General features: G+C 41.7%; 2 protein-coding genes across 2 annotated transcripts in view; one reads left to right on the top strand and one right to left on the bottom strand.

Moving 5' to 3' along the window:
- Positions 1 to 956: 956 nt before the first annotated feature.
- ZNF654 (zinc finger protein 654) overlaps positions 957 to 17,966 on the top strand; it is a 53,022-nt gene continuing 36,012 nt past the window's right edge. The window contains exons 1-2 of the mRNA XM_071757113.1: positions 957 to 1,044; positions 2,374 to 2,444. The gene's annotated coding sequence lies outside the window, so the exon portion shown is untranslated. The remainder of the gene's footprint in view (positions 1,045 to 2,373; positions 2,445 to 17,966) is intronic.
- CGGBP1 (CGG triplet repeat binding protein 1) lies at positions 8,227 to 17,545 on the bottom strand. Its single transcript, XM_071757179.1, has 2 exons — positions 17,389 to 17,545; positions 8,227 to 14,805 (listed from the first exon to the last, which is right to left on the bottom strand). Exon 2 carries the CDS (start codon positions 14,781 to 14,783, stop codon positions 14,280 to 14,282), a length of 504 nt encoding a protein of 167 aa, XP_071613280.1. The 5' UTR covers positions 14,784 to 14,805; positions 17,389 to 17,545; the 3' UTR covers positions 8,227 to 14,279.

The raw sequence follows: 17,966 nt of genomic DNA, 5'->3' as shown, positions 1-17,966 counted from the left end.
CAGAGTATTTAATTACTCTGCAGCCCCATGATGCATGAGAATATATACAATTCCTGAGCAGAAGCCTTTACTGAGGTCTGAATATACTTCTAGAATAGTTTATGTTCAGCCCTTGCTCTGTAGGTGAAAGCAGTTCAAGTGTTATAATCTTGCACTGACATCACAACAAAAAATTCTTTCCACACAAATTCCTGCCCTATTACCAGTTAAGTTATAAGCAGATATTCCACTGCTAGCAAAGGGTTTCCTTCGTTAAATTTGTTTTGTTTTATTTAAAAAAAGACCAATGGCATTGATATTATTTGTATCACTTTTGCTCGTATAATATACTTTTTGAAGAGTTCAAATAAAATATGCTAGTACATCTCTCATTCAGGTGAGCTGGCATATTATTTCCCCTTTCTTCTCCAAGTATATATGCCAACATATGCCACAGTTTTGCTTCTTCATCTTCTGGTGGTGATAATTCACTTCACCTTACTACCATAATTCCAAGATAACCAGGTCTGGTTCCCAGAGGAAAATTCCCTGCTTTGTAGAGGGCCTCACTCCGTCATCTTTGCTTTGTCCAACAGATTACCTACAGAACATTCCACTGTGGGAACTGCATGCAGAAAAATTTCATCTACAAATACTACCCAGCCCAAGAGTGTTAGTAGTGCCTCCCGAGGCAGTAAAGTTGAGCCCTTCTCTCCCAAAGACTTGCAGAGGCTCTTTCAGATGGGAGCTTGCATGTCAGAGGGGCTGCACACACCTGCTTGCTCCTGGCCTTCACTTGGCTGCCGATGCAGGTGAAAGTGTTTGGCAGCCTGCTGTCAATTAACCTTTGCCTTAAAATCCTCTTCCTTTTTTGTCTTAAAATAAGTGGAGCTTGGTACTACTGGGTTGCACTTGGTCTTGTACTTCCTCTAGTTTATAGTGCTTCCCCCCTTTAGTTTCTTTTTTCCAGTGTAGCTAGAGACTGAGCAGAAGAAACTTAGTTTACTGAAATTTGATTTAATTTTCTTAACTATACTTTGTGGATCTCTTGGAAGAAGCCTGTGGGTGCCAGGTAAGCACCACTATTTTTTTCAATTATTATTTTTTTTATTATTATTTATTTTTTCTGTTGACCAAATAGAGAATCTCTTGCACTTCCTAACCAGAAGTCATATAAGCTACTGCTTCCCTTTCAGTGTGTATGAGAATTCATAGACTGTCCTTAGAGATTGCAAAAGGGCCTTTCCTTCAGGGCTTAAAGCAGTTGGACTTTAAACCACATTTAATTAATTTTTAATTTCTCTGAGACAATGCTTGGAGCCTGAAAAATAATCACAATTTCTTTGTATGTTTCTGTGACTTAATGACTGCTGGCTGAATGATTTAAGCTTATGTTTTTCACCATTTTGCTAGGAAGAAACCTAGTAAATGTTGGTAAATGTTGCTGGTTTTCAATCTGGGGACCCTCTACAACAATATCATTAGAAGAGATGAATGAATATGCTTTGGGGTATCTTAGCTTGAATTATTTGCAATGTCAGTAACTAAAATTCTGGGCTAGGGAAAGCCATTTCCTATAATCCAGCCTTTTTTCCTCTAGTAATTGAGTATGGGAATTCATAATGTACATATCTTGAAATCTATTTAACCTGCCCTCCTTCCCAAATCACACTTCACTTTGCAAGAAACTTTAAGTAGCTAAAAAGCAGGGGAGAAACTCCTTTTAGAAACACAAAGGTTTGGGGCATTTTTTATGTAAGATAAACCATTTAAGGCAGACTTAAAATATCTTTTGCAGATTTCCTGTAAAGACCATTTGTCAGGAATAGGTGTCAGTGGATTTGGATTAGATAACAATATAAACCATAACATAGAGAATGAGTGATACAATTTTACTTTATCCTTTTGTTATTAACAGGGAGAAAAATATCAACACGCCTGATAATGAGAACCATTGCTGCTCATTGGTTGTCAGTAGAAAGACAAACATGAAATAAACTTTAGTCAATGAATGAGCACAACCATGGCTTGGCATATTTTTCCTGTGACAGTCTATCTTAACATTTCCCATCTGTTGCTTCCTGTAGCTCACGAGAAATTAGTGGCAGAGACACTGTCTGTCTATTATATTCTATATGTGCAAGCACTTTCTGAGGTAAATTTAATTACCTTTTTCTTTAACACTATTAAAGAACTCACCTGGAGTCAGTTACAAGGTGTTACACAGAATCTAAGTTTTCAGTGTCACATATATGGATGGTTTTAATGAATAACTGAATGTGCAGTTTTCAAGAGGGTGAATGAAACTGTAGCAAATGGAAACTTTATGTACCAGCTTCCAATATGCACTCCTTGGTAAGATTCAGGTTGATTAAAAGCATCATTTTCTTTTAGATCACCTGGGTGTGTTCCTGAGCAGGCTGCAGTGAGCCAGGCTCCATTGGCCCAAGAATTAATTTGCACAGGTAAGGAAAATTTCATGTACACTGTACTGCCAGGATAAAGATTTCAAATGGAAGTCTGTAGTCCATAACTTCTACAATAACAAAATACCCATAATAATACTTTCTCTTATATACATAAAAAATTTAGGGGGTTTTATCATTTTTATGTTCTAGAAAATGTAGTTATGATATGGTGCATTAAGCAAACAAGAGACTGTATGGGAACAACCTGTTCTTTGATGTTACAAAAGAGGCAGGGTCTAAATGAACGAAAATTGCAGGGCTGAGTGGTGAGAAGGTTCTCCTCCTTGTGGCTTACCAGAAATGAATTTAATTCTCCTTTCCAAATTTGGAAAATATTTGCTTGTTATTGACTTCATTTATTAAATCTGATTCATCAACTTTTTTTCTGTTAAGAGTAAGGGAAACTCTGGATAGATTTGCAATATATGAAGTTTAAATAAATTGGTTTCAATTTGCAGCTTACTTCTAACCAAAACAAAAGCCAAACAAGCTTAAAAAACTTGTTACTAATCTCTAAATACTTTTTAAAATATTCACATCATGGGTCTGTAGAGACTGACTGGCAAAACTTTTCTCTCTTTAATGCTCCAATAAATGTGATTCTGATATTTATAGTAACACGAAACTACTTGGATCTTCTGACAACTAATCATAGAATCATAGAATTGGCTGGGTTGGAAGGGACCTCAGAGATCATCAAGTCCAACCCTTGATCCACTATTGCTGCAGTTACCAGACCATGGCACTGAGTGCCACATCCAGTCTCTTTTTAAATATCTCCAGGGACGGAGAATCCACTACTTGCCAGGGCAGCCCATTCCAATGTCTGATCACCCTCTCAGTAAAGAAATTCTTTCTAATGTCCAACCTAAATCTGCCCCGGCACAACTTAAGACCGTGCCCTCTTGACCTTGCCCACAGTGTGCTTCCACTTGAGACAAAACACTAGCGCTGGGGATTGCATTTCTGTACAGTGAAGCCATCTAGTGGCTGTTTCCATAGCTACCTTAGACAGTAAAATTGGCCATTAAGGAATGTGCTTTCTGGCATTTCTGCTTATGTTAGTGCTGAGTTATCCAAAGTTTCTGCCAGGAGTGTAATACAAGTAGCTGGTACTTAATCTCTGTATTCTTATTAGAATTAACAGTTTTGGGCTGAGTCCTTTGCTGCTGACTGAAGCATTTTCATAAGACAAAGGTTTGTCTGTGGCCTTTTGCAATTGGCTTTCTAGGTAGATAATTCCTTGTTGGAAGCTTTGTGGAAGCACTCTGAGCAGTAAGATGAGTACTGGAGTACAGCAGGGAGAGGTGAGGTGGGTCAAAGTGGGAGGAAGGAACATGTATTCCCTGTGTCATATGCTGTATGTGACCTGTCAGGGTTCTTTACTTTGTATAAAAATACTTTTGTATTTTCAGTAGTAAATAGCTTGGACACTTATCTATCTGTGGTTTTGGAGCTATTTTCTTAGAAGGCTTTGGCAAATGTGACTTGCACTATGACTGCTGAGACTTCATTATTTCCTTTACCTCCTTTCTGTTTAAGAGTAAGCTTGTGGAGGTTGTTTGGGGTTTTTTTTGGTTTGGTTTGGTTTTGTTTTTATCTGCTGGAAGATTTGTTCTTGTTACAACTTTGTTACCTCCTTGAGACATTTCTGGGAGCTTTTTTATTTTTGTGATATTATTATGTAATAAATGAGATCTTTTAGATCTCCAGATGGCAACTTAAATTCTAATTCTTTTTAGAAAATCAGTCCCTGAATTTAAGACACTAAAATATTCTAGCTTTACTTTAAAAGCATGTTTCAGAGGACAGTAAATACTAAGTAAATACAAGATAACTATTTACCAAAGAATGGAATGACAGTCCTACTCTAAAACTGCATAACTAGGAGAGGAAGCAGCATATGCATTTTACTCAAGATGAGATATCATTTGAAGATGGCATAAAAAAAATGTCACTAGATGGCACTGACTTCCACTGTCTGCAGTAACTGTGTGACTACTTTGCTATATTCAAATCAGAGCTCAGCTGAATCCTAGCAGATACCAAGTATTTAAGGAATTAAGAGATTTCAATGCAATTCAAACACAATGATTAGTACAGTTTTGTGTGTTTGGGATACTATTTCTCAGGAAGAAGCACAAAAAATACAGATTGAATTTTGAATAGTCTTAAGCATCTAAGGACTGGTATTAATAGAAACTTTCTTCACTTGATTCAGTCCACTTTGTCATATTTGCTGCTTCTGTACTGAACACAAGTGGAAAAAGCCAGCTATATAATGTTCACTCTGTTCCACCTCAGTTTTTGCTCTGACAAGACAAGGCTGTGATAGGTTACCCTGTTAAAGGGATCAATTATTTTATTTCTGTGCAAGTTCTCTTTTTCCACAATATGAAATTTTCTGCATTTGCCTGCTTTCTCCTAAGCAATTTCAGCATAATGAGATGAGCTAAACTTTGTTACATTAACATTCAGATCTTGCACCAGGTTCAGACTGAGGTGCAGACTGAGCATGGGCCTGGATGCTGTCTCAGGAGGTGTCACAGTACAGAGTTGGCTAAGAATCCACTCAGGGTTTTGCTGTATACCAACCACTTCATTAAGTGTAAGCATGGATATTCTAGTTTCTGGATTTGTCTTATGGTAATGACAGGCTTCAGAAATAAGGGGAAGGAGGAGGCAATTTAAAGATAATTAAAAAAGAATTAAGGTAAGGAGGTCTCGCTTACTGCAATGAAATCTAATACTGAATTTGGGAACTACTCTGTACATTGAAGGACAAATTTAAAAACCAACCAACCAACCAAGCAAATGACCCAAAAAGCCCCAGCTTGAGGCAAAGCAATATACAACCCCCGCAGCAGAACCTCTAAAGCTTCTAGTTATTTTCTCCTCCAGCTTTGAATAGAACTGCTGAATGATACCCTCTCTCCACTGCATTAATGTAAGCTGCTCTGTTGGTTAGAAGAAAATGGAATATTTCCTTTTTTTCCTCAGGGGCTCAGTAATGATTACTGAAGAAAAGGATCAGATGAGAGGAAAAATTGTAAAACTAGCCACTGAAAGACAGTAGAAACTTCCTCAGGAGTGTACCCTTATTTTGTTGTTTGTGGAGCACACCTGAGAGTACAGGTGACTTCACTGGACTTAGGCTGTCATCTGCTTCTGCTTCCCCTTTCTGAACACTACTAGACAGAAGGTGACAGAATGTTCAGTACTTAGATCCATCTGAAATGTAAATAAATTGTCTGTGATTGTTTGGCTTAGCTGAACAGGGGCTTTGCATACCAACTGAAACCAATAATCGTTCTCATGCACTCCTCCGGGTCTAGCAGAAATCTTCTAGCAAAATACATGCTCTCTTGCAGGACTAAAACCTCAGATGTTTCCAGTTTCTGAACCTAAAGTGAGCATGGAATTGGGACATTTAAAAGCTAGACACAAAGGGACTGGAACAGCAATTGTTTATAATTTCTATTTGATACCTAAGTTTCTATTTTATAGAACTGTATTAAGTATACTTAATATCTAACATTGAGCTTCAGGGCAGCACTGCTCTTAGGGCTGCCCTATTAAGTCTGAGCGACCAACAACTGCAGTAGCTTTCTGTGTCCTATCCCAGAGCTTGTACCTGCTGCTTCTACTTGATGTGCTACCTGCTTTTTAATATGAAAGATGTGGCCTCTGTCACCAGGAGGCCCACAAACCCCCTTCTAGAAAGAGAAAAGTAGTGGGGGAAAAAAATGCTTACCTGACTTAAGCAGAACTGCCCAGATTGTCTATCCTCCAGTCTCTGCTCCATCCAGCCTATGTAAATGACAAATGTCAAACCTAATTATCAGTATAAATGTGGCCTGAAAGAAGTTATCTGTACTAAATCCTACTGCATCTTGAATAAGGGTTTACTGGTATCATAAACTTAGGGAAGTAAAATGTCATTCTAAGAATTTAGCATGGCCTAATATCACAGTTTAACGCTGGCCCGGCAATTAAACCGAGTAACAGACGCTCTCTATTAATCTCTCTCTCCTCCCTGATAAAGAAAGGAGAGAGAATAAGGGAGAGAGACTTACAGGTTGGAAACTAAACTACACAACTTTAATGAAACAGTAATGATAAATAGGAAAAATTGCTAAATATATACAAATATACAGGAAAATGGATACCACATTCCTCCCCCCTTTTCCCCCAATAGCTCTCATGTCACCACTGAGGCTGCAGGGCAGCCCTGGGAAAGTCCAGGCTGGACTCCTGGAGTCGGCAGCAGTTGGGAACTGGAGGCAGGAACACACAGATAAGGGCTGGCACGGATCAGGACCACAGGCAGGCAAACGGACGGGATCCTTCCAGGATGCCGGGTGAAGGAAGGGAAGCAGGAAATCAATGGCTTGCCCCTTGTGATCCCTCAAATTTATACTGAGGATGACGTATATGGGATGGAATACTCTGTTTGGTCAATTCTGGCATCTATCTTGTCCGTTCCTCCCCAAAGGAGGGCTGCAGGTGGGACCTCTTTGTTTTCTGAAGGGCAAAATGTTTTCCTCAGAGCTGAGCAGTGTCCTTGGCTCTGCACACCAGTCTCTAGCAGTAACTATAAACATCGAGTGTTATCAGTCCTAGAAGCACACACTGTCTGAGAAACTTGCTGTTAATTTCAGCAAGTGCAACTACTTACAAGAGACTTAGCTAAAAGCAAAAGTACAAGACAGAAAATCACCTTTATCCTGGCCCAAACCAGGACACCTAATTATTAAAATTTCAATATATACTTCATCTGATTCTGCTTCAGCTTCCACACAAATCTGTGCTGTTAGACTGGTTCTGCAAGTATGAATGTGCTGTTTCAGATGAATTGTCCACATAAGAAAAGTTCACAGAACAGTATGTTTATTTCTATTCCCTTTTTCCATTTAGCATAAAGGAAACAGCAAGCAGTGTGTTCTTAATGTGCTGTGACCTGAGAATGTCTGAAAATGAGACAGTAATAATTAATAAAATGGGCTGCCCAGGGAGGTGGTGGAGTCACCACCCCTGGAGGTGTTCAAGAGGCATTTAGATGTGGCACTTCAGAATATTGTTTAGTGGTTGTGGTAGCTGGATTTGGTTGGACTTGATCTTGACGGTCTTTTCCAAGCTTAATGATTCTATGATCGTATAATAAATTAATGATTCAAGATACTGCATGAGTTTATCACTGATCCATCATGAGATACAAGAATTCAGGAAATGTATAAAAAAAATCAAAACTACTCTTCATAATTTTGATGGGCTGACAGCATTTGCTCTATTTTTATTAAGTCCCTATGAGAGACAGAGATCAAATTGTGACTGTTTTGTCAACAGTTTGGAAACAGCTGATTCTTCCATACTGCAGAAGCCCTTCCTGAAAAGACCTGAAACATTAGGCAGCTCCAAGATCTTGTAGCTACAAATTGTTTACTCCAATGTAAACATGTGTAACAGTTCTTGGTGTTTGCTTGCAACAGAAGGTGTAATTAGGGAATTTCTGTCACCACGAAGAAGGTTGCATACTTGACAGGAAACAGGGAGGGGTTCTGTAGAACCATTTGTGGAAAAGACTTCAGTGTGTTTGAGAAGATAAATCAACACACTGCTTCAACATATAGTATGATATTTCCTTAAGGTGGAACAACAGCATGTACATTCTTTATTTTTCCTGTCACCATCCATTTCTACTATCTTACATCATCCTTATACCTTAACTACCACATGCTGTTAATTTTCTTTCTTGAAAAAATAAAAGAACATTCATAAATTCTATGAAAAAGGAATTCCTTTATTTTATTAGAAAAGGAACATTTTTTTCCATTACCAACTGAAAACTTTACAAAGTAAAGTACTTCTCTTCCAATAGTATTTTAATATAAAAACTTAAATCTCTTACTCTGGTCTTAACTGTTCTAACAGGAAGTCTTGTGGCACTGCAGGACCCAGGTATTTTCAGCCTCACTCTGGTATGTGATAATAAATCCATCACTTGTTTAAATAAAACCCATTCCTGTGGCTACTTACCAGCAGCAAAACATCCTTACCACCGAACCAAAAATAAATCACCTTCACTAGTCCAAGAAAGACAAAACTCTAATAGTATTACATTATTACAATGAGAAGCCTTGTTAAAAAAAATTTATTCTGAAAGTTAGACACAACCTTAAAATTGTACAAAGACAACAAGCACTCAAATTACATAGTTAGCAGTGAGTACAATCTGAACACAACAACAGTGAGTCTTGTCTCTCTTTATATGTAAATATAAATAAAGAGATTATCCTTGCCAAACTTTCAGCTCTCTTTTGTCTCGCCCCCTTGAAAATCAGATTATGCTGCAAAAGTTAGCAGGGAGCATTTCACTGTTCAGTTCAACAGAATTGCTAAAAGGGGCTCTGCCTAAAAATAGTCCTTCTATCATGAGAATATCCCATACTTTGCAGAACCAAGTTTCTCTCGAAATTGAAAAACAGCTTTCCCTTTCATTATGGCAAATGTTTCACCTCTAGGAGCCTGCCAAATTACAGGCTCCAAAATGCTTAAAAATATTAGAACTCACTCACTTTTTTTCAAGAACATGCAAGCTGAAACTAACACGGTGCATACATGTATTCACAAACCAGAGAATGTTCCTGTTTGTATTTTACCCTTTGTATTTTACTCTTTCCTCTGTTCCAAGAAAACCACTTCAGAGTGATTATAGCTGTAAGTTGGCTAAACTAATACAAGTACATGGTCAGAGAAGAAATTTTTTTTCTTTGTAAATATTATGAGTTCCAAAGTTATTAATAAAACCACCTGACAAAAAATGTCCCTTATAGCTTGTCCTTACATATGTATGTAAAATGGTGAGCAAATATTGCTACCATCCTCCCTTTACTTCTGAGAATACTTGTTACAGGAAACACATGGAAAAATTATGCCATATTCTTGCCCAGAAAAAAGGAAAGTCCCATGTAGACTATTAACAACTTAGCCACAGCCTCTGTTTGAGGAATTAGCCATTACTTAGATTTAGATATATATATAAAAAAACTTCTGCTGTAAATATTTCCTAAGATCAATTGCAATTAAACCAAGGCTATGATTTATCCAGCTATAGACACACTGGCAAAACTGTGCTCTGAAGCTGAGTGTTTGTCGGACACTTCCAAGACTGAGTGGAATCATTTTTACTTTCAAAGAAAGTAAGTGTAACTGTCTTGTTGATTATGTCCATGAACACAAACTTATTTATTATTCTTTCTAGATTACCTCGAAGTACTTTTTTCTTCACTGTTTTACTCCAATATAAATGTTTGTTGAAATAGATCAGTATCTTGATTTTTCAAAAAGCTTTAAGAATGTTGTGGGGGGTTTTGTTGTTGTTGTTTTTTTTTTGTTTGTTTGTTTTTTTTTTAACCAATATCCTATCAGAGTAAGTCACCAGCGTCCTACAAGACTGCTGTGCCCTGGAATTGAGTCAGTTCCATTCAAATTTCTGATGATAAATTTTGCTTCTAAATTGTTCTGACTTGGTAGGCTATGGCTACACTCATAAGGTTTCTCACCAGGTTCATACCCTTGACAGGATTTCTGCATAAAAAATAAACGTGTACTAGAAAAAATATCAAAATACTTACAGAATTGTATTTATTCTATAAACTGAGGCTCTGTACACAGACTGCTTTATGAGTAGGCTTTTCAGAAACTAGGTGTTCAAATATTACTTTGCTTATTGAAAATAACTTTTTCCTTTTTTAACATAAGCTTTTGATGTTGCTGACTTCTAGTTATATGTAAAACGAGATAAGAGTAAGTAACATGATTTGTTGTGCAAGAATCTAATTAATGGGATGCACCCATGGTTGCTGGGGGAACTGGTAGATGTCATTGCTAGGCTGCTCTCCATCATCTTTGGTAAGCCACTGGGAACAGGAGAGGTGACTGAGGACTGGAGGAAAGCAAATGTCACTCCAGTCTTCATGAAAGGCAAGAGAGAGGACCCAGGTAACTACAGACCAGTCAGCCTCACCTCCATCCCTGGAAAGGTGATGGAACAACTCATTCTGTCTCCAGGCACATCCAGGACAAGAGACTTATCAGGAGCAAAAAGTAGTAAAGTCTACATGGCTTTACTAAGGGGATGTCATGTCTGACCAACCTGATAGCCTCCTATGAAGGATTCTATGAGGATCCTTCAGGTGGAAGGACGATGGCAGAGCAGTGGACATAGTCTACCTTGATTTCAGGAAGGCATTTGACACCATCTCCCACAGCATCTTTGGAGCTCAACTGAAGAAGTGTGGTCTGGATGATTGGGCAGTGAGGCGGATCAGGAGGTGAAGGACAGAAGCCAGAGAGCTGTAGTCAATGGGATGGAGTCCAGTTGGAAGTCTGTTTCTAGTGGAGTCCCTCAGGGGTCAGTACTGGGACCAGTACTATCCAATATATTTACTTGTCATCTGGATGAGGAAATAGAGTCTACTATCAGAAGGTTTGCTGATGACACAAAACTGGGTGGAGTGGCTGACACCCCAGAAGGCTGTGCTGCCATTCAGAGGGACCTGGACACACTGGAAAGTTGGGCAGGGAGAAATTTAATGAGTAACACCAAGGCTAAGTGTGAAGTCTTGCACCTGGGAAAGAATGATCCCAGGTACCAGTATAGTCTGTGGACTGAGCTGTTGGAGAGCAGCACTGGGAAAAGGGACCTGTGGGTGCTGTTGGGTGGAAGGATGACCATGAGCCAGCAATGTGCCCTTGTGGCCAAGAAGGCCAATGGCATCCTGGGGTGAATTAGAAGGGGGGTGATTAAAGGGTTGAGAGAGGTTCTCCTCCCCACTCTAGTCTGCCCCCTTCTAGAGGCCACATCTGGAATATTGTGTCCAGTTCTGGGCCCCTCAGTTCCAAAAGGACAGGGAACTGCTTGAGAGAGTCCAGCACAGAGTGACCAAGATGATGAAGGGAGTGGAACATCTCCCTTATGAGGAAAGGCTGAGGGAGCTGGGGCTCTTCAGCTTGGAGAAGAGGAAAACAAGGGGGGACCTCATTAATGCTTATAAATATGTGAGAAGTGAGTGCCAGGAGGATGGAGTCAAGCTTTTCTCAGGGGTGACCAGCAATAGGACAAGGGGCAGTGGTTACAAACTGGAGCATACGTGATTCTGTATAAATATTAGGAAGAATTTTTTCACTGTGAGGGCTGCAGCACTGGCACAGGCTGCCCAGGGAAGGTGTGGAGTCTCCTTCCCTGTAGACATTCAAAGCCCACCTGGATGTGTTCCTGTGTGACCTGCTGTAGGTGACCCTGCTCTGGCAGAGGAAGTCAGACGATCTTTCAAGGTCCCTTCCAACCCCTAACTTTGATTCTATGATTCTAATGTTACCATTTTTTTCAAAATATCTGTCAGTTTTCCCATCAAACTGAAAACATATAACATGGCATCCTTTATAAAATGGTTATGGGGTGAAAAACCCGTGAAATCTCATGCTAGCAACAACTGAGCTAACTAGCACAAATTCCTACCTTTTAACCACACCATCTTTTTTATATGCTTTTGTTTAATGGAAGCCTATTTTCTCATTAAAAGCATTGTTTTCTATTTGCTTCAATTCTAAGATAGCAGCCATAGGTAAAAAAACAAATAATAATTTAACCATGTTGTTTCACTGTGATGAAACAGCAGCTGTAAGAGAACACTTTCAATTATTGTCAGGACAGAGAAGTCTCTTGGCAGTGTACCTTTCACTTGGCTTGAAGTTTTATATAACAGTACTAGCCAAAGGCAGTTCATGATGTAAAGGGCTGTTACAATTTTAAGGTAAGCTCAAGTTTGTGCAACAGCAAATGATATCTTGGAAGGCATATTTTGATATCTAAGACTAGAGAAAAAAAATGTCATTTCTGTCTGAAGTTCTAAGCCAGCAAACAAAATCATTATCAGGATTGCTATGACTGCATGGAGTCCCACTAGCTTCAAGAGGGACCAAAGGTGCAGCAGTGTTCTGAGTACCTGTGTACTGGTACACATGGGTAGGCAGCCTTCTGCTTTTTTAGTTTTGTCTATTTATTCAAACAGGTCTTATAGCAGGATGCTACAAGACATAGTTAGAATGGAATGTAAGTGCATTTCTGTAGAAGCTAATTGCACAGGAACCAGTTGTTACAAAGTCTGTAAGTCCCTCTTCTCCCAGTTAAAAAAAAAAATAATATTGCTCTAGAAATAGCTAGGCAAATAGCTACAGAAACAACGTAAGTAGGTTATTTGTATCTCTTTTTAGCAATTACTTAGGATTGCTCTAAATACATTGAAAAAAGAAATGCTGAGAAATAGATACTGTGAAACTCTACTGGGGAAAGGAAGCCTAGCAGAACAAGTGGCTCCAACTGAGGGAGTCCAAGCACGCTTGCACCACTGAATGCACCCAGTGGAGGATTTCTGTGCTGCTAGAGGATGCCTGACATCACCCTGAGCCTCCAGCACCTCAAGGAAACCTAGAGCAGGCAGAAGTTGGTCGTATTTCAGCACTTTGAACTCTGTCACTGCGTTCAAAAACTTAGTTGAGCACTTACATCAAATGGAGTATTTGGCATAATAATTTGGAATAGCTCAGTAATAGATTTCAGAAATACTAGATTTCAAAGAGTAAACATCACTGAAATTCTTCAATTCCTCATTATACCTTTTGTAAATCCAATAGGTGTGGCCTTGGCACAGAGTGAAAAATACCTCACAAGTCCGTAATTCCACTATAGCTTCAAAATATATCTGCTTTCCTATTTGCACTTAAACATATTGAATAGCCTTTGCAGTAACTATTTTGGAAACTTTTAATCACTTTACCTCCTTTGACTAAAAAGCTGAGGACAAGGCCAGACACATAGAGGACCTTCAGTGAAAGTTAAAAAAGCTTTCTCAACAAGTCAGTACCCCTTCCCCCTCCTGTTTTTGATTTAGCATCATTTGTCCCGCTAGTAGGGAAAAGGCATTAATTCTTTCAACTAAGATCTTGGTCCAGTGTAAGTTTCACTTGCCAGTAGCTGCACTGCAAACCACACTCAGTAGCTGGTTTGTCTACTCAACTTCCAAAGACCTGAACTGACACTGAAGGGGATGTTAAACCGAGACAATGAAAGAGTAATTTGAAAACAGTGGGTGTGACAGGCCTGCAGAACTCCTAACTTCACAGGAATAGTGGAGTTCAGAGGTCAATACAAGAGACCAGCTATTTAAGATGGATAATGAATACATCCACAGTTGCACAAAACAAGATAAGAGAGTACTTGAGAAGACAAATGTTTCCCATTTTAGAATGTAAACCAAACTTGAACAGGGATTTGCCAAAAATCCTCCCCCAAGAGAGCAGTCATATTTTAACTAACCATTCTACAGCTTCTCGCATCTCAAATGTGCAGCACTTCTTGGTCACTGATGGGCAAGATACTGGACAAAGCAATCCACTGACATGATTTGTAATCCCTACAGCATCATCTTTCTTGTCCTTTTAGATGCAGCGTTCAGGTAAGTGCGGTCCTCCATCCAAGTGCCTTTTTCTTAGCATCAGATACAGCCAGACTGAACACACAGATAAGGTATACGCCAGGTATATTCCCTACATTCATCTTGAGCTCTACATCAGTGTAGCTCTGAAGGCTACAGCAGGGTTAGCAACAGTCTGTGGCATACCACTAAGTTCACAAATAGATTGTCATTTCTACAATAATACAAAATAGCCTGTAAAACCAATATGTAACACTGTATATATGCATGAATAGAAAAATAAACCACACCATCAATATGTAAAACTTCACAACGATGATGAAAAAGAGTGTTATTCTCAGCGGTCTTCAGTATTGATGAGCTGGTTCTCATTGTCATACCCATCAGGCAGGTACGCTTTCCTTAGCTGATCTGACTTAGGTATTGAACTTCCATTCTTGACATAGCGGGACAGGAAGGCTCGCACAGATGGATGATCAGCCTTCTCGAGAGGAATATTAGCTTCCAGGCACATTTTCACAAAGTCCTGGATGACGCTGGTTTTCTCTGTCTGGGCAGTACTGTTGCACTGAAGGGAGGCAGTTAGAGTCCTCTGCTTCTTCCTGACGTTCTGTTCTTCAAACTCTGCCCGTCGCTTTGTGTGCGTTTTGGACTTGAGGTGGTCGTTGATTGCAGACTTGCGAACGTGATTGAGAACCACGTTGCAGGAAGTACAGAAGAGTTTCCCTCCATCTTCGTGCAGCTCGCTGCCAAACTCAGTTACACGATCCTGAGGAGTCACATACAAAGCAGTCTTCGAGCGGTTACGTGATGGAGCAGACTTCACTCCAAACCGTTCCATTGTGCTCTGCGATAAACTTCACCTGAAAAAAAAACAACCCAAAACCTACTGTTAGAGGGTGTTCATGATGTTCGGGATGCAATCTGTGTAATATCCAATACAGTGCTTATTGACACCTAAAAGATAGTTACGTGTAAGCTAGATGTATGAAACTATTATTGAAAGGTTCTTCATCTTGCCGACTAAAGAGCTCGTGAGAGCAAAGCTCCTCATGGGTCAGAGTAAAATACTTTTTATTTTCTACAACTAAAAAGCTCAACAGAACACCCAAAACTATTTTTTTTATCATTGAACTTCAAATAGAAAGGTTTTTTTCTTCTTGAAAACAATTTCTTTCCTTTATCCTTTAGCATAAAGGGTGCTTTCTTGTTTATCTTTTCAACCTGTTTGGCGGTTTCGTAGTTATGTTGAGTCAGTATTTTCCTGTTTACGTCCTGAAAATTTGTATTAGTTCTGTTTGAAAATGCAGTTGTCCAAATATCTGGCATGAAGGCCACAACTGTCACTTACAAAAGCCAGTAAAAAAACCCACAAAAACCCAAACAACCCAAAACCTAACAAAAACCCCCATACTGGAGCTCATGTGGGAACACCCGTCACTTTTGTCCAGCTCAAACCATAACTACTGGATAGAATCTTAACATGGAGTCAAAAGCAAGTATTTTTGTCATTGCAGCTGAAGACTGGTAAAACAGCCTAATGTGAACAGAAACTTGCACACATTTCAATTCAAAATAAGAACACATATTTTCAAAGATGACAGCTTCTCTGAGAAAGGTAAAAACAAGTTTTTAACTGTAACTTTTTAACATCACTCTAAATGACACTATGTCACCAAAGCAGGCAATAGCCTAGTTGACAAGTGTGCTAGAATAGAACAGGACTTGCTTCTTTTTCTGATGTTGAGAAATAGAGTAGCTGGTGTAAATCTCAGTCAAGACAGTTTGAGTCCTTTTCAAAGTAATGTTGAAGTCAAGAAGTTCCATTCAGGTTTAAGGTTTTCTTAGCAAAATAGTAATTCATTAGCAATCCACTTCCTTATCATAAATAGGGTAGCAACTGGTTTTGAATTTTTAAGAATTTATTTTGGCAAATACTTTTGAGGGAATATATCAGGTTGCCTGGGCATTGACCTATGGGTATGAACGACTCTGAAGAATTTTGTACTGTCTGTGCTCACAAGGCTAATGGAAAGATCTGATACCTCTAGATGCCTTATTCTTAATAATTATTTATAAAAGTGTTGCAATATCTTAAAAGATCAGTATTAAAAAACTAGGATTGCCAAGCCAACTGTAAGTTGAGCTTGTCCACATCTAAGGATGGAATGGAGTCCAGAATGCCTGTTGCTTGCTCTAGAAAGAGAATAAGGAACAGATACTTCGATCTCCAAAACTGTGTTTTTTATTAAACCACGGCCACACTGGGAGCTGAAAAGGGACACGGAGATCTTGCTGTTAGCTCCTTGCCTAGTTATTTTTTCAATCTACCTGCTACTTTTGACAACTTTAACCCTTGCCTGATATTGTACAGCACTGCAGACTAAGATAAACAAGCCTTTTCAGCATCGATGGAACTTTTTTCATTCCTTTTGTTGCTGTAAGCGATTCGTTCCCGTGTGTTTCCTAAGTAACTGTTCTTGGAAATCAAGTGGAAAATCAGACTTAACCCCACACTAACTTGTTGCTCGGGCTTCAGAAACGTCAAAACAAATCTCCGACCCAACTAGGTGGTGTGCAGTTCCACTATACAAAAAATCCATACGAAACCTGTGAGCGCTAAAACTACCGAAACACGGAAATTTTGGCGAGGCTTTTTTTGTCTCAAGTTTTGGGGTGGATTCCTCGATGCCTACCGAAGCCTGAACTCCTGCTGGGTCCCTAAGGGCAGGGGAAGGCGTGAGTGCAGGCGAGGCACCAGGACAGACACCGATCCGCCCCCTGTCACCCCTGCATAGGAGGAAAGCTTCGCCGATGCCGCGGAAGCCCCGGGGAAGGCGGGTGCGCACGCCTCGCCTAACAAGTGTCACCGGGAGTAGAACCACTCCACGCGTGCCCGGGAACTCCAGGCCAACCCCAGGAGTGCTTCAGGTACGGAGGAAGGGATCGGAGCTTCCAGCCGCCACACGGGTTCCGCTGCTCTCCTGGCCTGGAGAAGCAGCCTCCGACCGGCAGGCAGGACTCGAAGTGGTTACCCCCGGGCTTCGGACACCGGACTGCCGCCATTTAACCCGGGTGGGCCTCTGAGGAGCGGCGGGGTTCGCGCCTCGCCGGCCGCCTTTCTCCGCTCCCGCCCCGGGGGGCGCTGAGGATCGGCCCCGGCGCACACACGCCAGCCCCCCTCCCGCCGTCGCGGCGGCAGACAGGTGCGGCCCCTCCCGCCCCGGCCCCGCTCCTTTCCCCCCCCGCTACCCCCGGCAGGGAGGATGTTTCCATGGCAGAGCAAGCAGGCGCCTCCGCAGTCGCCGGTGGCCCCGCCGTCGCCACCCTCCCCGCCCCCGCCCCGGAATCCCACAGGCGGCAGCCCGCGACTCCAGGCGGGCCCCGCTGAGGCAGAGCCGCCCGCCCCGCTCCGCCTCCCCCACTCCCCTGCTGGGCGCCGTTACCCGATCCAGTAGCGCGGCCTCCCCACGCCCCGCCGGTAGCCGCCGCCGCTCCTCCGCCGGGCCGCAAGCGCCCCTCCGCCGAGGGCCGCCTCGCAGCCAGCGCCGAGCCGCAGCCAGACGGACCCACCCACCCTGGCGGCCGCGGTAGGCGGGCCCTAGCAACCCGCCTAGCAACCGCCGCGCCCGCCCGCTGCCCGCCCCCGTAGAGCGGCCGAGGGGGGGAAACGCTCAGCGATTGGCTCACCCCTGCCCGGCCGCGCGGTGACGGACGGCGCTTCTGCCCAGTGAGAAGCGGAGGGCGGGGGTAAGCGCTGTGATGGAGGCTCGCTCAGGCCAATCAGGGTGCGCGAAGGTGACGGTGGCGTCTTGCGGGAGGCGGCTTTGGCCGGAGGCTGCGCAGGGAAGTGTGACAGGCGGGAGAAGCAGCCAATGGCGAGGGGAGGACAAAGTAACGAAGAGACTTTTGCGCCAATCGCAGGGCGCGTCGGCGGGGCGGGGCGGAGGGGGTGGAGCCGGAGGTCGAAGGTCGTGAGCGAGTCCTCTCGCCGGGGGCCGTTGATGGGCAGGGCGGCTGGACC

The sequence above is a fragment of the Heliangelus exortis genome, chromosome 1, assembly GCF_036169615.1.
Source record: "Heliangelus exortis chromosome 1, bHelExo1.hap1, whole genome shotgun sequence".
Classification (NCBI taxonomy): domain Eukaryota; kingdom Metazoa; phylum Chordata; class Aves; order Apodiformes; family Trochilidae; genus Heliangelus; species Heliangelus exortis.
Note: the sequence above shows the minus strand (reverse complement) of the source record. Positions and strands in the feature narration are given on the sequence as shown.